Source organism: Lytechinus pictus, chromosome 3 (assembly GCF_037042905.1).
Source record: "Lytechinus pictus isolate F3 Inbred chromosome 3, Lp3.0, whole genome shotgun sequence".
Classification (NCBI taxonomy): Eukaryota; Metazoa; Echinodermata; class Echinoidea; order Temnopleuroida; family Toxopneustidae; genus Lytechinus; species Lytechinus pictus.
Window position 1 is genome coordinate 13986392 of NC_087247.1, and position 23002 is coordinate 14009393.

The 23002-nt window shown below is 36.1% G+C and overlaps 1 protein-coding gene across 1 annotated transcript; it reads left to right on the top strand.

Annotated features, from left to right (window-relative positions):
• The first annotated feature begins 7647 nt into the window (after positions 1 to 7647).
• LOC129257781 (carnitine O-palmitoyltransferase 2, mitochondrial-like) lies at positions 7648 to 21434 on the top strand. Its single transcript, XM_064096445.1, has 4 exons — positions 7648 to 7837; positions 14235 to 14338; positions 17500 to 17717; positions 19240 to 21434. Exons 3-4 carry the CDS (start codon positions 17540 to 17542, stop codon positions 19548 to 19550), a joined length of 489 nt encoding a protein of 162 aa, XP_063952515.1. The 5' UTR covers positions 7648 to 7837; positions 14235 to 14338; positions 17500 to 17539; the 3' UTR covers positions 19551 to 21434.
• The last annotated feature ends 1568 nt before the right edge of the window (positions 21435 to 23002 follow it).

A 23002-nucleotide genomic window follows, 5' to 3' on the forward strand; every position in this document is an offset into this window, starting at 1 on the left:
TAATTTTGTTGTTTCATTTACTGGAAGGTACGACAGACAAATACCCGGTGTAGATCAAAATTTTGCTAATGGGGGGGGGGGGACTACAATTTTTCTCCCCGATCTGCGCCGTAAAAAAAAAAAAAAAAAAAAAAATCGCACCGCCAGTACGAGGGGTTGCCGCCGCCCATAATTGGGTCCGGCACCTGGATCTGCCTATGGAATGGATGAGGAATAAGGAAAGGGGAGACAAATAAAGGTGCCCCCTCCCGTAATATATCAAATATTTGTTAGTGGATTTTGTCGTTCATTCTCAAGTGAGGACTTATTTTTCAACTTTTCCCAGGAATTTTGTGTATGGAATGATTTTTTCCTAGCATACTAGGTCTTGAATGCCCCCACTTTGGAAAATCCTGGATCAGCCCCTGTCAAGGTGTATATAGATGAAACTAAACTTGAATAGGGCTCCACATTAATGATTTTCAAAATTTAGCCATTTCCTATTTTCCCCGTTTAACACTGTGAGGTGAATAATTCAAATGCTTTCACCATCGCTACCATAGAAGGATCCAGGGGGGCGGTCACCCCCCCCCCCCTGTTGGCGGATTAAAGACCAAAAAATGGAGAAAGGAAGAAGAAACAGAAGGAAAAGAGAGTGGAAAAGGAAGAGGGGAAAAGGGAGGGAGAAAAGTGAATAAAATTAGGGAGGGGAGACTTTGATGATTTAAAAGAACATGCAAAATTGAAATTTTCGCTCGCGCTTCGCACTCGCATTGCTCATTTTCGATGAGTACATATTGCTCAATAGGCTGATATATATGAGCTTGACATTTAAGCTTTGCATTCAAAATACAAAACATATACTGTACGGTCAGCTAGGACATTGAACTTTCATTATTCTTTTTTATTTATACCTCGGTCACATTTGCTCTGCGGCGGCCGTACGGAGAGTCGAAACAGCCGTTTTATTCATTTTTATTCAAACCACCTATATTTAGCTGGCACAAAAAAATGTTTAAACGACTGTTTTCTACTCGCCGTAGAAAAAGTGTGACCGAGGTATAACGAATCAATAAAAAAGTGCTTTGTAAAATATTCGTTTTATGATCTGAGTATCAACATTTTTAGCTCACGCTGTGCCCTAGCATTATTTCATTTGTGGAGTACCTATCCTCTTCATGTAGGCCCTATTCCATAAATTTATCAAAATATAACTTTTTAAGGTCTGATTGTCAAATCTTATCAGCTAGCATTGCACGCACGTGCTTAAATTGGTGAGTTATGTATACCTCAAATATATATAAATCAAAGTACTTAAAATCGCCTTTTCATGACAGTTTTTTGAGTTAATAATAAGTTTATTAAATTTGCTCGCAATTGCCGTTCGCATTAATTTCTAAAAGTACGTTACCGGTAATTAATGCATCATATTCATAATTACAAAAGTGCTTATAATGTCCAGGGTTAACACTTTAATATCAACAAATTTAGAGCTCTCATTAGGCTTATTAGATTAGTAAATAAGATATTAATAACATTTCATTAATTCCTAATATCGTAATTAAGTTGTCACTTTTTCAAAATGGAAGATCGACATGTTTCTTTTTGCGCTTGGGAAGAGGAATCGGAAGACATTCATAATTATGATGAAAAAATATCCTTAGAATGTCCCGGTCCTAGGCCAGAATAACTTCAGCTCATGCTTTGCATTCGCCTCATTTTTTAAGAGCAATCCATGTCCACTTTACGATTATTTTCCTGCACAGTGCAGTGCTTAATTTGACCTTTTCACATCGGAATATCCAATATTATCAGTTCGCGCTTTGCGCTCGCATTATTGATTTTCCGTGATAAAAAGTGTATTAAGAATGCACAAATTCTAGAACACGCATGTTTATTGAGACGGGCTGCTTATCCTTTATTGAAAACAGCATGCTTAAATTATCTCGCTTCAGATTAGAATATAAAAAATTTTCTTCTCGCTCTTGCATTATAAAATAATGTAAGACGGTAACCAATTACCCACCCTTTTCACGATTTAGAAAACATAAATATAAAATAGTGTTCCTTTTTAGGTCTATATATCTCAATTGTTATCCGCTCACGCTTCGTGCTCCCACTGTGTTCTGTTCATACACAAAGTGCTTGGAATGTCTATTTTTATGGTCAGAATTTCAAACATTTTAGCTCGAGCTTTGCGCTCGCATTATTTTGATTGAAATATGCATCGTCTTCTTGGCTAACTGTAAACCGCCATTAGCAAGTCCCTTTTCGATCAGGCCAGAACGTATATTTCTCTCTTTTCTTACTTACTTTTTTTTTTGCTCCTTCGCGCTCGCAGCAATTTTAGTAAAATACGCATCTTGTTCAATTTCACAAACATTGCCCAGAATGTTCAATTTTGAGGATAAAAAACATGAAATTTCAAAAATATTTTAGCTCGCGCTTCGCACTTGCACTATAGGGGCTATGAGATTATTGTATATTGTGTTTTGTGTATGCTGTTTAATGAGAATAAAGAAGTGACTGTTTGGACTACCCCTATTAACTTTGAGCGGCTGATTGTGGAAAATACGGGTGCAAATATTTTTCGGCCCCTTCCCCGGTTTATTTCCAATTTGTCTAATTGCCAACTCGTCTACTATCGTTTGGTCCATCAGTTCGTCAACTCACCACATAGTCTTTTTTTTTCATTTAGTCTAATGCCATTCCGTCTAATGACCAGTGGACCCAAAAGCCATTTGGTCCATATACCATTTCATCTAATTGGACTATAAGTGTATAATTGTGCAAAATGAATGAAAATAAAATGGGTATTAGACCAACCGGTTATGAGACTAAATGGTCATAGACGAGATGGTTATTAGACGAAGTGATGATTGGACCAAATGGTTAATGGACCAATGGCTGTTAGACGAAATGTTGATGGACAGATTGGCATTAGACTAAATGAAAGTAGACCATGTAATGAGTGGACAAGTTGGCCGCAGACGAATTGGCACCCCCCCCCCCCCTATTGGCGATAGATCCGCCCATGCACTACTACTTCTTTCTTATCTCATTATGATCTCTCAGTTCCATATCCCCCCTCTCTCTCACTTTTTCTACGAGGACTCTTTTATCGTATGCATATCTTCCTTCGATTTCCTCCCCCCTCTCTCTTTCCCTCTCCTGACTGCTGTTCCTTTATAGTTAATTCCCCTCTTTTCTCTCAAACCCCCTTTCTGTCTCAACATCTTTGCCCCCCCCCCCCTCGGCATCTCTCCCATTCGTGAATTTCATTCAATTATTCTACCCCTTTCAATATCTCCAACATGCTTCTATACTCCTCAATGTGCCATACACACCTTGAGAGAGAGAAAAAAAACCCTCAAGAGATATATGGGCAGAAATAGCATGGGTCAAAGAAAGAAGCATTAATGGTTCAAGATTATGGGATTCACAGAATTTAATGCATATGTAGAGTAAATACATGGTTATAATGTAGTAACATATTGATAATGGCAGTTAAAAGGAGGGTAATCCTTGTGACTTGGCCTTATAAAAATTTTGGCTCGCGACTTGCGCTCGCATAAACGGTTAAAAACATTACCTGATACATCATATTCATAATTACAAAAGTGCTTGAAATTTCCAGTTTTCATACCATGTTATCATCAGATTTCGCGCCTCATTAGGCATTTATAGATCAGATATTAATTTTAATGGTTAAATTGTCCTTTCTGTTTCATCTCGCTCTTAGCAAGAGGAATAGGAAGATATTCATCACTTTCATGTCCCGGTCCTTTGTCAAATCTATCAGCTCTTTATTAAGTGCGATCCAAATCCACCTCACAAAGTACTTGAGCTGAAATTGACCCCTTTTTCAGATCAGAATGTCAAATATTTTAAGGTCGCGCTTTGCGCTCGCTTTGATTTTCAATTTCATGTTAAATTATATATTCAGAATGCCTAGATTGTAGGCCTAAATCGGAAACACGCGAGCGCATGTCTATCTAGATACTCAACTTGTTAGTATTTCAACCATTATCCAGTTTCTGAAAAACAAAATTCTGCTAGCGCTTTGTGCTCGCATTTTTTATGTAGGAAGAACCCCTATTACTCATCCTTATTATACAAAACAGGAATAGAGTGTCACATTTTTTAGGTCTAAATGTCGATTTTTTTCCGCTCGCGCTTCGCGCTCGCATTAATTGTTTTATAACGACGATCCTGTTCATGGTCACAATAATTGATTAAAATTTTCCATTCTTTATGTAGAAGTGTAAAAAAAAATCGGCTCGCGCTTGCATTATTTTATTGTTGAAATATGTAACGTCTCCATGGCTAAGTGAAATAAGCAGTCCTTAACAGGTACCTTTTTGATCAGTTCAAAACGTATACAAAAATCTTATGCTCGCGCTAATTTGCGCGAGCATTATTAAAGTAACAAAGATCGGCAATTTGACATCCTTTCCATGATGATTTAAAAGACATGACTAGACATGTCTCGTTTTTAGGTCTAAATCTTCCAATTTTGTGCTCGCGCTTCGCATCAATGATGTACTTTTCTACAATCATAATATTTTGAAGGTCGGTGATTTATATAGTTATAATCTTGGAAAGCTTATGTATACTTTAGATAGAAATGAACTACCAAATATTTTTTATTCCATGTTCACTAAAAATGTCAATATTCATCATTATCCAACAAGGTCCGCCGGACTTTTTCACCCACCAAGAGCTAGAACCATCCTTCTGAATAAAACATTTATTTTTACCGGTACACAACTTTGGAACTCTCTTTTGGAATCCGTGCGCAATAAACCGACACATTTTAGCTTCAGTAATGGATTAAAGAAAATTCTTCTCCACAAATATAAACCGCAGATATCCAACGTCTCTACTTAAGCAGCATTCTCTTTTTGTTTTTATTTTTATTTTTCTTATTTTCTATTCCCCTCTCCTCACATTTTCATCTTCTCTTTCTATTCTTAATGTGCAGATTTCTTGTTTGTTTTGTCTGTTCTGGTCTTTTGGCTTGTTATCTGTAGTGTTTGTTTTGTTTTTTGTTTCTCTGTCCTGTTTTGTCCTGTCTTGTCCTCTTCGGTACACTGTCTTTGTTTTGTTTTGTGTTTTTTTCTCTGTTAATATTCCCTCTTGTCTTGTTAAATTTATCTTACGTACAATATTTGAATTGTTATCTTGTATATATATATATCTGTATACCATGGGTATGAATATATTGTCTTCAATGTATTAATTTTTGTATATTGCATAAACATACGAAGCTTGACCCCATTAGTAGTCTTCAAATATTTTATTGAACATTGTTAATTTATATTTGTATTTGATAAATTTTAATCAGTTATTTATTTCAGGGGACTCACATAAACAAGCGAAGCTTTCCAGTGAGTTCCCTTTTTTTCATTTCTGTTATTCATATTGTGTTTTGTTCCTACTTACTTTGTCAATTTGTTTGAAATGAAGAAAAAATAAATTCAATCAATCAATCAATCAATCAATTGCTAAGTTATATACCTATCCTGTTTAAGTTACAAAAAGTGCCTATGATTTCAATTCTGTTCGCACTTCGCGTTCTTAGTAATTATTTAGTTGCATACACATCTTTTTCATGATAAACATTGCCCAGAAATTTCAAACTTTGGGGAAAACATATTTTTTTTAAATAAATTAGCTCGCACTATATAAAAAGGGTTATGATATTATATATTTATGTTGATTTATAAGACAAAAGCTAAGAAGTGACATTTCTTCAAAGAAACAAATATAAATCATATTCGCGCGGCCGATTGGGGAAAAATAATGGTAAAAAAAATTTGGCCCCCCCCCCCTTTGGCGAAAGCTGGATCCACCCCTTCATCATATTTATTCTCTCCATTCTTCCAGGAGCCGCGGAATAGTTTTGAAAAATGTTTTTTCAAAACTTTTTTTTGGTATTTCTACCAATAAATTAATGAAAATAATGCGGTACAAAAATCAATGTCATTCTTCTTCCTGTTTTAAACTATATACGTGTACAAAAAACGCACCACCAGCTAAAAAAAAAAAAAAAAAACTTGGGGGTCACAACCCGAGCACCCCACTTCCCAGGGCCATATACAAGGATTCTAATTTATTAATTTTAACGAAAGCATGAGACATCATTTGTTGAAAAAAAATTAAAGAGAGCTATTAATGACTGCATGTGGTCCTACCGGTACGCTAGATCTGCGCACAAAACTGCTTTCATATGACACGCAAAAGGGATAAATCTTAGTGGAAAAGTGGGATAAAGCAAACAGGATTTAGAATAATATGGGTGTTATGATACAAATTCTGCTAGCTTATTTGTACCATTATTTCTGGCCATTGTACTTAGATCTATATTTTAATGTGGAAACATTTTTAAATTTTTTTAGTTCCAAGTCTTCATGCCCCAGACTGAATATATTTTGACATCAACTTACTCCAAAAACAAGTGTTATGTTTTATTTTGTATTATTCATTTTTTAAGTATAAGGTAAAATTATAAGTCTCGGAGTGTCAGTTAATGCTGCAAAAGATGTATAAGGCCTACTCTTTTGCAGCACTATCCAGCTACCGCGGCGAGGACGCCCTCCGAGAAGGTAGCCATATCAAAACTAAAAACAAAAAATTCCACTTAGATTACTGGTGGATCCAAGGGGCATAATTATCGAGAGCCAAATTTGTAATTTGTAACATAAACATGCCCTTTTTACCCAAGCATGCCCCTTGAAAGTGAGGATATATATATATATATATATATATATATATATATATATATATATATATATATATTTATATATATATATATATATATAGGCCCTATTTTTTTTGCTTGTCAATTTTTATGGACGAAATGACTTTGAATTTTTGGTAAAAACATTTTGTAATGCTTATGAAATTTGCATCGGGAAAATGTGCCCTCCATAGGCCCTGTCCCCCCTAAATCTGAGGTTGGGACCATTGGCAACGGAAAGCAAAAATTTAGGGGAGGGGGACCACCAAAATTTTGTGACAAGCCCCCCCCCAAAAAAAAAGGTTTATCAACCAAATTTTAGGGGAGACCCCATGAAATTTTTAGGGGGGTCCACTGAAATTTAGGGGGCACGCAGGAAAAAAAATTGACAAGCAAAAAAAAAAGGTTATCGACAAAAAAATTAGGAGGGGGGGGGGCGATTGTCCCCCACCTCAAATTTAGGGGAGACACGACTCCCCCCCCCCGCTGCCTATTTTTTTTTTTTCGGTCCCCCCTTTGATAACCTTTTTTTGTCAAAAATGTTGGTGCCCCCCCCTAAATTTTTTTGATTGCCGCCGCTAATAGTGCCCTCCCCCCTTTGGAAAATCCTGGACCCTCCCTTGCCTAGATATAGATGTTTAAAGAATTAATTATTTTGAAAGTCAGTGCCCCCGCCCCCCATGCTTTAGTTATCATGGCATAAAACTTATGTCATATCTAATCCTTATATCAGCAAGAGGTCAGAGCATACTATCCGTCACCAAACGACTACATTTGAGCCATTTTTTTTTCTCTTTTCTATTCTTTCTATTTTTTGTTGTTATTTAATCATTGTTTATTTGGATAAGCTTGGATCCGAGACTAACTGGGACGGTGAACGCACTTTCGTTCGAGTTGTGTATTTGGGTAACAATAGGCCGAGGCGAGAAAGGACACGCCCACAATCCCTCGTTCAGTGCCGAGCTCTGTGCATACGTGTCGACGAAATTTCAAAATGAAATTTGTACACAAATCTGTCACAATTCGGACCCACTTTAGCCTCAGATTAACAGATATTTAGATCTCTTTGGAACACTAAAAGTCATTCACTTGGGGTTTTTGAATATGCTGATTCAGGTGAGGCACTTTTCAATACTTTTAAACATAGATTTAAAAAATTAGATTTTCCTTTTAACATCCCTACTAGTATTCAACCCGTTTGGAGAGTTTCCTCAAATATATAGAAATATAGAATTTACCTGAATTTCAGACCCGTCTTATTTCCAAGAGCAAATGCTGGTTATTCTTTTTCCGTTATTTTTTTCTTCAACCAGTTGACTGTGTGCGCGGGCGATCGAATTATACGGCGACGGATTTTGGTACTAGTATTCAACCCGTCGGCACTAGTATTCAACCTAGCGATGAAAGATGGCCCTGTCTCTCAATCTGCCCTTGTCCCATCCGACTATGGACTAGACCATTTGAGATGAGACCAAACAGGGAATTAATCAAAGCCAGAGACTTACATAGATCTAGACCTAATTTAGCAATCTAAACCCTTTTGAGATTTGCTATCAATCCTCACTAGGTTGAATACTAGTACCATTCAGTGCAAAAGGCCATCGCCGCATAATTCGATCCTCCGCGCATACAGTCGACAGATTGACAAAGAAAATATTGACAACAGATTACCCTGGAAATAACAAAGGTGTGAAATTAAGATAAATTCCCTATTTCTAAATATTTTGGGGAATATGTCAAAATCTTTGAATTATGCCGGGTTGAATACTAGTACCCATACGGTATACTTCTTCATCATTGACGTCTTGACACTCTCTCCATAGTCTCATAAGCGACGGTCCAAAACAAAGATGGATTTCCCTAGGAAATCCATCTTTTAAAACATAAATGAATTTAAATTTATGAATTTTATTGATTTTTACACTTTATTTTATCAATAAAAAATTGATATAATACTGCTAATTATTTATAATCACGTAATAAATTTTAGTATTTGTAAAATAATATTTTTCATCTATAAATTGTTATTCAAAACGGCATTGCGTATCGGAAGTACGTAATACATAAGCGGTTCAAGGGTCGTCGCCATTGTATTTGCGTTGTTTACATGTGGATCGAGGGGTCTACTCGACATCAGTCTGGTAAGAAACCTTAATTTTTTATACTTTTCTAGTAAAAATTTTTAAAACCTTCCTACGCATTAGGCGTAGGAAGGTGTAAAAATCAATAAAATTCATAAATTTAAATTCATTTATGTTTTAAAAGATGGATTTCCTAGGGAAATCCTTTGTTTTGGACCGTCGCTTATGAGACTATGGAGAGAGTGTCAAGACGTCAATGATGAAGAAGTATATATCATTATTAATAAAAGTCATCATCATTGCGTCCTCGAGACTAGGCATGGCCTGGGACTGTTGCACGACGAGATCGAGATGAGCGATACGTAGGAACGGCCTAGCCTAGGACCATTCTTCCGAGATAGGACGATCGAAGATTGGCGACAAATCAGTGTTTTCCGTTTCATGAAGGCAATTTGTTTGGTCTTCCAAGACAAGTCAGAGACATTGTTTAATATCGATAGTAATTTAGTATGGGAAAAATATTTAGTCTTCATCGCCACCTGAACCTTTTTTATTTCGGAATGACGACTTCATAAAATCATATATTTCAATATTAAAATGGAGATCAAATAATGTTTTATTTATTACCAATTGTAGAATTGATGTATGGAGCTTACTTTATGAGAAAAAAAATTAAAGATTCAAAAACATAACTGGATAAAATCAAAATTTCATTATTTCCCTAATCTAGAACACGGTGTCCTTTTAGAGTCACCTTTCATCGATATTTCAACGAAAGAGACCCTTGTCCGACATAAAAATTTAATTAAGTAATTTCGACATTATTAGTTCAATATTCTGATTTTTTTATAGAATACTTATTTTCAAATTATGCGTTAAATGTTATTTGATGAGGTAAAAATAGGATTTGAATGGAGTAAACAAAATCAACGTGTCTGATTGTACGAGACTAAAAAGGAAAATATGAGAGGCTGCTTGTGAAAAATCTAATTTATTTATTTGTCAGATATAACAGGTGAGGTAAATGGGTACCGGTAGGAAGTAATTCCTTATAAAGCTGTGTGCGCTATGAACGCCTAGCTTAGCCGGGTAATATAGGAGCGCCTTGAGCACCTAACAAGGTGGATATGTGCGCAATATAAATACCCTATATTATTATTATTATTATAACGCAAGAAATACATATGTCAAATGTGAGTGTTTAGAGTATAAACATACCTTTGCATGACGAGTAACCGAATCAAGCAAAATATGAAAATTGCTGCAAACATGTCCAAGTGGGTAAAGCAGTGCTTTGCAATAGAAAAATGTGTAAAATAAATCTGCAATGGAAAAAATACTATTTAAAGAAATAATACTAAAAATGACAACGATCATACACGTTGGTCATATTTAAATGATAACTTTATGGAAGTTTATATAAGAATATAAGCTTTAAGAATAAAAAAAAAATATATGTTCAACATTTTAAAGGAGTCGAGATTATTTGCTTTAACATGACATAGGGGCCGATAACGGACTTTCCATAATCTTATTGCACTTGTGATGGGTTCGTAAGCTATATCTTAAATTCAATTAGCTATTTTGTTACTGCAGATTTTTTTTTTCATTCATCATCTCAATTTAGCACAAATCCAACAATTAATTTTCATTGATTAAAATTAATCTCAGGATATAAAAAATTATAATGAAAACAAACTAAAAATAAATAAATGATTTAGCATGTTTAGTAACATCTTAGTTTTGTATCGTTTTTTTTTTTTTTTTTTTGCTGAACGTTATAAACGGGTTTTTTACCATACATAATTTTTTTTTTTAATGTTGATTATCCAATGAGAAAGCATGAGGGGTCAGAGAGATTGCCGCCCATTTCAATATTTCAAGTTTAATTGAAAAAAAAATGGAAAATTGGAGAAAAGACGGAGGGAGAATAAAAGAAAACATACTGAAAATTATTTGGGCCTATTACCCAGAGAAGTTTTATAATGACTATAATGACAATTGTTTGGTTAATGTATCTATCCTCTTCATGGTTGCAATCAAGTTTTCAGGTAAAAATATGACATTTTTCAACTGGCGCTTCGTGCTTGCATTTTTGGATAGGTGAAAATTTTATTATTTCACGGTTCACTGCGAAAAGTCTTCGACCTGAAATTGATGACAACTAGCCCCCATATATAACAAATACCTTGGCGCCATCCCAGATAAAATGCATCAGACTGCAATCGAAAGGAATGACCCCCAAAAATATTTAAAGGTGATATGTCAGTGGGGCCTGTTTCATGAAATGGTCTTTGGTAGAACCGCTCTACGTTAAAACGAGATATCGCTCAACTGTTCCACAAAGCCGATTTGGAGGTGTCTTTCCAAGGACCATTCTTCATATCGCCCAAAATTGGCTTTGTGAAACAGTTGAGCGATATCTCGTTCTAACGTAGAGCGGTTCTACCAAAGACCATTTCATGAAACAGGCCCCACTGACATATCACCTTTTAACATTTTTGGGGGGTCATTCCATTCGATTGCAGTCTGATGCAAGTCCAGACTAGTCCAGACTAGACCAAAAGCTTCAGTCTCTGAATTCGGTTGTTCCTAGCCAGGAGGCTCTTAGTCTTAGAGAGTTAAAATCATATTGCATTCATCTACACGTACCGCCAAAAAACCTCAAACCGCGCGATTTGCGTGCTGTCGCCAAGCGAAAGACAATGAAATCAAGATGGCGACATAAACACGGTGGCAAGTTTTCATTGTCTTTTCATAACATTTTTCTTGTTTTTTGAATGAATTCTTGTTTAAAAATGAAATCAATATCGTAGAAATGTCGGAAATGAAGTTGAATCCCATGTACATGATTTAGGGCTAGATCTTTTAAAAGGAAAGTAGAAATCTCGGGGGCGAAAGTTTGAGGTTTTTTGGCGGTTGTATATGTGCGTGCGTGCGCTCGCATTGCTTGGCCAGGATATCGAAATTTCTAATCTAAAAGCCTTGATAAAAGCATAACTCAATGAACGTAGAGGGCAGCAACACGCGGCTGCCATTTTTTCCTCTCTGGCAGAAAAATTCAAAAAATAAGGAATAAATCATCGATAACGTATATTTTCTATATTTTCTTGGAATATGCTTAGTATCGAAAGAAAGATTAGAGTCTAACGAAAATAGCAGGCCATCGTTCAAGATAATATAATGTCATTTAGAATTTAAAAAAAATTAAAATCTAGACCTAGTCAAAATCGAAATTGCCCGAATTAGGCTAAGTGATAACACATGCAGGCTCGCACTAACACACTACCGGCGGTGAATGGGGATGATAGTAAAATGTCAGAAATTGTTAAATAAATCCCCAGAAACGACGGTTATTCCTGTCTAAGTCCAGACATGCCTAGCCTGGAGGCTTCTGGAGAGTAAAAGTAGTTCTACTGACGTAGGCTTACTCTCCATGAAGCCTGGGTCGGCATACCATTGGCTTACACGCACCGACGAATTGGGCAACTATAATGTTGCGCAAAAAATCGAGTTATGTTTAGAATGTGAAGTCAACACTTATGTAAATGGGCTACAATATTGGTTGGCAACGTTTGGCCAAAAATTGTTAGTTTTTGTCATAAAATGACTCTATAATACATTAAAGTAATAAAAGTAGAAGAGCGTTTTACTTACAGATGTTATTGTCGCCATCTTGTCTTCTTTGTGATTGCATGATCCTAGCGACGCAACGCGTCTATAGAGGGCGGCAAAATCATGAGCAGTGCCAACTTAGATTTTTTTAAATACTTGCATCGGCCGATAAATTTTATGAATCGTAAAATCTTGCATCGGCCGATAAATATCATAATATACAATACATGATATTTATTGGCTGATGCAAGTATTTTACAATTCTTAATACGTGACACCTTCTGGTAATCATGTTATGGCTTTTGGCATTTACTTATGATACATTTCTTTTCCATCTGTATGAATCTGTATTGTATTTAATTTATTTATTTATAATGTTTACGTTATATTTTGTTATGTTTCTATTTGTACATGTAAACAATCACAGTCTTTGGCTGCTTGCGATTGTATTTTAATACTTTTTATTGCAATAAAATCCAATATAAACCCCCTCAGAAAAGTCCTGATATTTCCAAATTAAATGTGTATTTTTCACCATTGTTTTCAAATTCTGTTTTCCTTGTTTTAAAATCTTTAATTATAGTCCTGAAATTCATTGATATTCTCTTTTTTTTTGGCTCAGAAATTATAAGAATTCTGAATATGTTTTGAGCAATTTTATAGATTAGAAACAAAATTTGTCTTAATGGTAAGTTGATGTCATGAATAATTTGTATTGGTATGGAGATATAGTGTATTGTAGAAGTTCGATGGTCTATTTTTGACAGATGACGAAGAGACACATTGCATGTGTTATTATATTATGTGGGGACGTCATGGTCTGTGGTTATGACTCTCTTCTTTCAAATAAAGAGGCTTTAATAGGAGGTAATAATAATTTGTAAACAAATTTTTGGCATTACTCCTATGTGTTTAAGATCGCATGCTCGATCTGTAATTAAAATCATAAGTCAGAAAAAATTGGAACCAGTGGGATTCGAACCTGCCATCTACTGCTTGCCGGGCAGTGACTCAACCACCAGGCTATTCTGGTTCACGGCTAAGTCATGATGAACTGGAATACAAATACCCTCGATCCTCTTCTTTCTGACTCATTAATATGCAAATGCAGTCCACTGTGAACAATAGATAGTAAATAAAGAGGCTTTAATAGGAGGTAATAATAATTTGTAAACAAATTTTCGGCATTACTCCTATGTGTTTAAGATCGCATGCTCGATCTGTAATTAAAATCATAAGTAAAAAAAAATTGGAACCACTGGTATTTGTATTCCAGTTCACCGTGATACCGTGAACCAGAATAGCCTGGTGGTTGAGTCGCTGCCCGGCAAGCAGTAGATGGCAGGTTTGAATCCCACTGGTTCCAATTTTTTTCTGACTTATGATTTTAGTTACAGATCGAGCATGCAATCTTAAACACATCTATAGGAGTAATGCCGAAAATTTGTTTTAAAAAAATTATCTTTTTTCAATCTGAGGGGCCTGGGTTCGATTCCCTGCCATGGTGTGTTTTCCTTCATTATGAATTTTACCCACATTATGCTGCACTCAACCCAGGTGAGGTGAATGGGTACCGGGCTGGATTAATTCTTTGAATGCTTCAACGCCTGTATTGCAGCACAGCTAAAGCCGGGGTAATAATAGCAGCGCTTTGTTTCCTCAGGCAAAAGCGCTTTATAAATCCAGCTATTGTTACTATTATGATATCACACATGTACATGATTATTGATCTTTTCTACCAGATTTAAAATGAAGAAATTCAATTTGTTCAGAAAAAGTGTAATAAAGCAACACTATCTCTTTTTGTTTATTTGTAGGTCCGTGGTTTGATATGTACTTGGAATCCAGAGCATCAAATGTACTCAACTTTAATCCATACTTCTCCTACACGTTCGATGATTGACCAGAGTATAATGATCAGGTATAGTGTTAGATTTAATTTGATTTTAAGCTTTTAAAGAGGTTCTAGTAGGAATAGGGGTATAATGTCATTGCAGGAAATACAGAGGAGCAATGGGAAATATCACAATCAGGACAGCCCAAATCGCCTATAAAATCCCCCAAGTTCAATGCTTTCTGGTGACTTTTTCTTTAAGTCACCCAAGATCTTCGGCACACTATATTCATGAGTATTTAGAAAACAATGCCATTTGGTAGTTCCGGTCTGGGCGTGATCAGAGGAAGGTCATTTGTACTAAAGTGACATGGTGGTTTGAAATTTAATGAGATAAGCACCAAATTTGACGTCTTGATTATTAATGTATTCTTCTGAATTTGGCCTTCCATTAGCTCCACAATAAACAACAATACGTCCACTAGCGACTGGTATTTCATTTGACCAAATACATAGTTATAACAACATGCTAATGCATTTAAAGTAGAAATGCAACAGATACTTTCATAGAGTGTTCATTGGTGTGCTGTTCTTGTCACCTTGTCTATTCAATTTCTTCTCCTGCTATGTATTAAGGTATGCTTACATAATATCTTGTATTGAAATCTGCCTATCGTAATAAAAGGTCATTTGACAAAAATTGCCCATGAAGTTACTACAATACGGTCTATTATTCGGCATATGTCAGAAAAATGATATTTTCATTTACCTTATGAAATTGCTTGTTTTGAAAAAAGTAGTACTTCAAATTTAAAGAAATAACTCCCTCCAGTTTAGCAATTGTCCAAATGTGAAAATAGTCCCTAAAAATGAAAATTATTTCCTACCCTAATTTATCAGGGTTCCCAGCCCATCCAGGAAATCAGGGAAAATTATTTTACTTTTTTCCAGTCAGGGAAAAAATCAGGGAATTTTATTTTTAAAATACCTCAAATCAGGGAAAAATCATGGAATTTTTTTATCAGCCCAAAAGTCGACAGCACGGTAGTCAGTCAGACTCTGTTATATTTTTTTATATGCCAGTCCTAGACGGGACGTATTATGGTATCACGCTCAGTGTCCGTCCGTCCGTCTGTCTGTCCGTTAACATTTCCTTGTAAACGCGATAACTTCAGTTTGACTTAACCTAGGCTCATATAATTTGGTGTGTATGGTACTAGCATGGATCCCAGGAAGCCTATTGATTTTGAGGTCAAAGGTCAAGGACACAGTGACCTATTTTCATCTTACCCTTCTGCACTCCTTGTAAACGTGATTACTTTAGTTTAACTTAACCTAGGCTCATATAATTTGTTCAACAAATTATATGAGCCTAGGTTAAGTTAAACTGAAGTAATTTTTGTTGTGTATGTGACTAGCATGTATCCCAGGAAGCCTATTGATTTTGAGGTCAGAAGGTCAAAGGTCAAGGACACAGTGACATGTTTTCCTCTTACCCTTCTGCAGTCCTTGTAAACGCGATAACTTTAGTTTAACGTAACCTAGACTCATATGATTTGGTGTGTATGATACTAGCATAGATCCTAGCAATTCTTTTGATTTTGAGGTCAGAAGGTCAAAAGTGAAGTCGCCACCTTCCACTTTTCTTGCTTGACCAATAACTCAATTTTCCGCGTTACAGATGGGCGTATTATGTGCTCGCCTTAGCAAAACAACATCCATTGATTGAATGGTTATGGTGGTAATAATTAGTTTTACCTTCTTGTTTCTATACTGAAAATACATAAAATTCACTGCAACAACTTAAAAAACATGCAAAACTGGGAATGGGTTCAAATAATTATCAGGGAATTTTTAAACTTCATCAGGGAAAAGTCAGGGAATTTCAGGAAATTTCTTGAAAAGCTGGGAACCCTGTTTTACCTGTTTATGTAAAATTAATTAATTGAACAATTGAAGAGCAATACTTTGAGTGATGAAAACTACATGTATGGATACAGTGGCATATTTAGGATTAATATGCCAGTAAGGGTCCCGGGGGGGGGGGGGCTCTATAAAAATAAAAACAAAAGAAAAATCTCATTATTTTCCTGCAGGGGTGTGAGGACCCAGGACCTGTGCCCCCTGGATCTGATACTCTGCGAATGATTTGATTCTATGTTTGGTCAAAATTAAACTGCCACATTACTAATATTTTCTTTGGGGTGGGGTCTGTTAAAAAGATGTGTAATGTGTTCTATCAAATCTGATTTTGTTCCACTGATCTGGGTCCCGTTTTCATAAAGACTTGTTATAATAACAAATGCACAATTTCTATTACCAAATTTAATTTCAGCCAATCAGATTGGAAGATATCAGTAGCTTTTAACTGCTATTGCAAATTTGTTATTATAACCAGTTTTATGAAATGGGCCCCTGATCTTTTTTATTATACGCCCATCCTAGACAAGACGTATTATGGTATCACGCTCGGTGTCCGTCCGTCTGTCTGTCCGTCTGTTAACTTTTCCTTGTTAACACGATAACTTAAGTTTAACTTAACCTAGGCTCATATAATTAGGTGTGTATGATACTAGCATGGATCCCAGGAAGCCTATTGATTTTGTGGTCAAAGGTCAAAGGTCAAGATCACAGGGACATATTTTCATCTTACCCTTCTGAAGTCATTGTAAACGCAATAACTTTAGTTTAACTTAACCTAGGCTCATATAACTTGGTGTGTATGATACTAGCATGGATCCCAGGAAGCCTATCAATTTTGAGGTCAGAAAGTCAAAGGTGAAGTTGCCACCTTCTACTTTTCTTGTCTGACCAATAACTCCATTTTCCGCGTTACAGGCGGGCGTATAATGTGCTCGCCTTAGCGACACTCTTGTTGATGTTTGATGGACCTCATAGAATAGCTCTTAGAATCTAATTTAATTGCCCGTGAATTTTTTTTTTTCATAGTCAACCTGCCTTTCACAATTTGAAAGCTCATTATTTGTTTTATTATGACCGTACATGTGATTAACCTGATTGCCTGTCATCATTACGAAGCTCCTGGGTTCTTATCTGTTCGTCCACTAACGTGTATGGCGAGCATCTTTGTCATATTACATGAATCTCTTTTGTTATCGTGTTCATCTATTTACTAGTGTATACAACTAATTTGATGCATCTATTGTGTGTTTAAAAATCAGATGGACTGCGTAAATACGTGGCACAGACTTTTGTCAAGGTACCTTACCGTTGTTTTCCATACACAGATGGCGTACTACAGGATGACGGGCAAGGTTGGTGCCACGTATGAGTGCTGTAGCACAGCCGCCTTCTAGCACGGCAGGACGGAAACCCTTCGATCTGCCACAAAGGAAACCTTCATGTGCTCCCAGGTATTCCAGAAGGATTCCTCAGGAGGAGAAGAGGAGACTACTACAGGAGTGTTCGGATAAAGATAACATCCTCACCAAGGAGGCTGCTATGGGTAAGTTGGGATAGGTTTAATCCTTTGATTAAAGGGGGGTCCAACCCAAATTGGAAGTTTGTTTTTTTGAGAGGGAAAAGGGAAAATCAGACAAGTATATATGTGCAATTGTGAACCATATCAGACAAAAAATGAGAATTTTATGAATTTTTAAAGTTGTAAAAATTTGGTAGTCACTATATATATGGAGACTTCAAATTGCTGATATCATAGTTATGTAAGGCAAGGACTACTCGTCCTTTTGATCAGTACATACAATAGATAAAATTTTATTTTTAACCAAAAGTTTAACTTCAAATTATATTTATCTTTCATGAGGACAAAAAAATGCTACTATAGTATTATATTTTGATTACTGCCCCTGATCATTAAGTACATGGCCTATGGCAAAGTTGCCCCTACCACTTATCCTTATATGTTGCCAATTTGAAATTTAGTCATTGAGATCTCAATTTAAAACAGCTGTAACTTTCTGATATTGCTTGTCTGATTTCTTTCAAACTTCCACCTTTCTGTTTTCTTATTTTTTTCTCCTCTCTCACACAACATTTTATGTCCGAGGTTGGATTCCCCTGTAAAGATAAAATCTGGTAATGGTAACAACAGAACAAAACAGAATTGAACAAAACTTACACCTAATTATAAAAACTGTAAATAAATAGCATCTGCCATACCATTTTTCAAGAAAATGTGTAATTACAGATTAATGAGCATTGAATGGTCACACCCCTTATCATATCTCTGAATTGCTTTCCCTTGAAAATAAGCCAACACTAGTACTCAATTTGCGAAGTTCACGCCATGGATTTCTTCTGAAAATACCTTACACTAAAAGAAAACTCTTTTTGGATATATGTAGCTACTGGAAGCCCTGTAATCAAATTCCAATTGTAATAAGGAAGGCCCAGTCTGTTCTTGTTTTGAAATCATCTAGGCATTAGGGAAGCATTTGAGTTGAATGTTAAGATGCGGGTTTCTTAATAACCCTATCTAGGCCGTGGTATTTTGGGAGATCATAATGGCCGGGGAGGGGGGGTTACAGCGTAGTAGAGTATCTTTGTCTATTGTCTGCCAGGGATATAGATACACAGGGGCTCGAGGTGATTTCAATAATAATAATAATGGTATAAATAGCTGGATTTATATAGCGCTTTTTGCGTAAGGATACAAAGCACTTGCTATTGATACCTCAGCTTTAGCTCTGCCATCACTGGCATTCAAGGAATTATTCCTGCCAGGTACCCATTCACCTCACCTGGATCGAGTGCAGCACTGTGGATAAATTTTTTGCTGAAGGAAAGCATACCATGACCATTTTGCCCCTGAAATGCTCAAATGAACACTGGAAGATGAAAAAAAAAGAACCTCAGAAAATACCCATTCACTAAAATGTTAAAGCTTTATAGTCAATGTTGCAGATTTAGGCAGGATTTTGTGAAAAGTAGCCCCCGAAATAAAAACAGAAAAAAAAATCCCTGGTGTCTGCAGTGTACAAATTGATCATATTATTCTTTTCCTCCAGGACAAGGATGGGATAGACACCTCTTCACTCTGCGAACGCTCGCTGCAAAGGAAGGCAAGACCCCGGCCTACAGCTTCATCAACCATATCATCCTCTCCACCAGCACTCTAACTGCACCGGCTATCCTGATTGGGGGGTTTGCACCCGTCGTTCCCAACGGTCTCGGGATCGGTTACAACGCTTCCGACGATTCCGTGGGATGCCACGTCACATCGTATCCCGATTCTTTGACCGGGAGCGACTTCGTGTCGTGCGTGGCTGACTGTTGGAGAGACATTCGTAATGTCTTGAGTAAAACAAATAAGCAATAAAGATAGTTGTACATACACGTAGCAGTGCTTCCCAGAATAAACAAAATTACTAATTACAGTTGAGGCCGGAAGTTTACATACACCCAGGAAATTCAAAGAAAAGTTGACACTTGCCAAACATCATAAGATTTACTGTATCTTATAAAATATTTGTGCTATCATGACAAATTTGATATCAAACAAATGAGTATGTCATGACCCTTCATCACATTGCTTTGTCATCAGGAGCTGAAAAATATTTAGGTGTCATTTATCCCCCCAAAATCTTCATATTTTGGACAAATTACAAATAAATTTTTTTTTTTTTTTTTCATATTTGTTCGAGTTACTTCTCAACACAAACATTTCAGATTACACTTTTTTGTTCAGTGGTGACATATCATGACAGAAAATGTAATATAAATCAAAGATTTGACATTACCGGTAATATATTTCTATGTTCGAAAATATCTTAACAAATAAAATAATACATTTGGCATGAATATTACTTTTTTTTTCTTCACAGAAAATTCCATCTAAGATATACTTCAATCCCAACGGCATCCCGATCATGTGAAAGATCTTAATACGCTCTTTCATTTGATACCAAGTTCGTCATGGTAGTATTCATATTTCTGAAGAAATAGTAAATTTTACGATGTTTGGCAAGCGAACAAATTTCACTGAATTGCATGGGTGTATGTAAACTTTTGGCTTCAACTGTATATATTATAACTTATAACAGGTAGATGTGTTGTGGCTCAGTGGATAAGTCTCCAGACTTTGAACCACAAGGTCTGGCAGGACGGAATCCCACCGCAGCACTCGCGTCCTTTAGCAAGGCTTTTATCTACATTTGCCACTCTCCACCCAGGTGTAGTAAATGTGTACCCAGTAGGAAGAAATTCCTTGAATGCTTGAGCCATGCTAAAGCCAGGAAATAGTATGCAGCATTTATCAAGCTCTGTATTTATTATGCATGTCATTATTATTTATTATTTATCACAAAATATTCTTGTACAGAAGGTGTAGCTTTCAGCGGCCTGTTGGATTAAAGCATCATAACTCCATCTCGATGCAATCTCTATGGAAAGCCAAGCTTTTCAAAACAATGAATGGCTGAAAAGCAGATGCATGGACTTTGTACCGGGAAAGCACAATCTATTCATGAACGATTATTGTCTAGCTTGGCTTTCCGTAGAGATTGCTTCATGCTGGAGTTATGTCGCTTTCATGAAACGTGGCCCCAGTGTTGTATATTTGATATTTCTCAGGATTTTTTGGCTTGGATTCTCAGAAGAGTTTTCAATTGCACCATGGTACAAAACCATGAATTATGCAGATTTGTGGAAATAATAATTCTTATTTCATTGCGTTCACTAAGAAAAGTCCAATTATAAATGTACACTTCTGCCAAAAGGGTGCCTAATTTAAGCATGATGTTTTAAAGCTGCATAAACGTTGGTTTTGTACCATGGTACAATTGAAGCTTCTATTGAGAATATGGGCCAGTATCTCTGTTATTTTAATGAAATATTGTGCAGTGGATTCATTATTCACAGTGCTGCCCTGCAACACCAGTCCCATCTGTTGTTTTCTGAATTCTGTGGTTCATGTTGACCACTGTATCCATGGGGAATGACTGGATCCAGTAGGGAACGGCTTTACTAGAGTTCTCATGATGCATCATGGGAAAACTACAAAAGCAGTGCAAGTCTTTGTTGTTTCTCATCATTTTTAGTTGAGAGGATTTTGATATATTTCATAATCAGGGTGAAATTTTGTGTGGATTCCAGAAATATTCCACCTATTCTAAAAAATGCTGAAGATTTGATAACTGGACATTTTCTTGCTGTGTTTCCCTGGTTGGATACATATATGTGTATGCTCCAACCAACAAGTCACAAAAATTGTCCTGTGCAAGGGCTTGCCAATGGTAGCACTTTTGAGTTATGAATCCACTCTTGTATCAGGCTTTCAAAAAGTGTAGTGGGAATTATTGATCCAAGGATGGTCTGGCAATTTCTATTTTGAATTGAAATAATGATGCTGACAATCCAACCAAGGATTAATAATTCCTACTATGCTGTTTAAAAGAAATGCCTGATATATCTGTTTAACATCCCTTAATTTTAATAGCTAGCGGTTAATCTACAATACATGTGATTCCTGTCGATGTGTAACCAATCTGGACTGAGTGTAGACCAAATTGACCTAAATTGATATTCTAGACCTCTTGCCTGGAATGGATCATGCAATCTCTCAAATGCGCCTGTCAGTGAGCTTTCTCTCTCGGGCAAGACCTGTGATGCATCGGTTCAAATTCTGCTGAGCGCGAATGGCTTAGGGCAGTGAGTTCATGAGTTAAGCACAACCAGGCGATGAAAGCGCAGTGCGCGATCTAGATTATGGTCCAGATTAGGGATGATTCAACAAGGAAAGATTAAAAATAGGATACAATAACAAATATAAGATATATATATGTTTCTTTAGAAAGTAAAGAGGGAATTCTTTGTGCGAAGTGAGACTGGAAATTACTATTTTTACTGAGGGGCAAAAATAGTGATATTGCAGCTCCAAACGAAATCAAATAATTCCCTCTATACTTTCTCAAAACCTGCATTATTTTATGTTATTATATTTTAATGTACATGTTTATATGTTGGGGCAGGTCCAAGCTAAATAATATTCTTCTATTGGAGATCCAAATTCTGATATATGTAGGATATACATTTTATTAAGCCATGGTAGTTTTTTTTTTCTTATCTCTATTGTAATTTGGAAATATATATCTTCAACCAATAAGTACAATAATTAAGAAGTATAATATTAGCTACCATTGCTACGCTGACGACATTCAGCTATTTGTCTCTGTTCCTCCATCCTCAGATGCGATTTTTGATGCTTGGAAAATATTGAACTCACAAAATGAAGCGCTGGATGAATTCCAACAGTCTAAAGATAAATGAAAACAAGACTGAATTCATAATGTTGGGCTCCAAGAATTCCTTGATGAAAGCCAATCACAATCAATTGGTTCTGCACGTAGGTGATAAAGTCATTCTGCCTTCCTCAAGTGTACGGAACCTTGGTGTTATATTTGATAGCAACATGTCCTTTACTGAGCAAGTATCTAGCATTGCAAAGTCAGTAAGATATCAACTGCGAAATCTTGGATTCATACGTAGTTTCTTGACTAAAAAAGCATGTGAACAATAACTACATGCATTAATTTCATCACGCTTAGATTTTTGTAATTCTATTCTCTTTGGAATTCCTAAACAGCAGCAAAACAGATTACAATCTCTTCAAAACTCCAGTGCGAGACTTCTCACTTTCACACCTAGAATGTCCTCAATCACACCAATTTTACTTTCTCTTCACTGGTTGCCTGTTAACATAAGAATTAAGTTTAAACTCATGTTACTCGTCCACCGAGTCATTCATGGTATGTCGTCACAATATATTAAAGA

Coding starts and splice junctions, on each gene's coding strand:
- LOC129257781 (XM_064096445.1), top strand. CDS start 17,540: ATGAGTGCTGTAGCACAGCCGCCTTCTAGCACGGCAGGACGGAAACCC. Junction 17,718..19,239: donor CACCAAGGAGGCTGCTATGG/GTAAGTTGGGAT, acceptor CTTTTCCTCCAG/GACAAGGATGGGATAGACAC.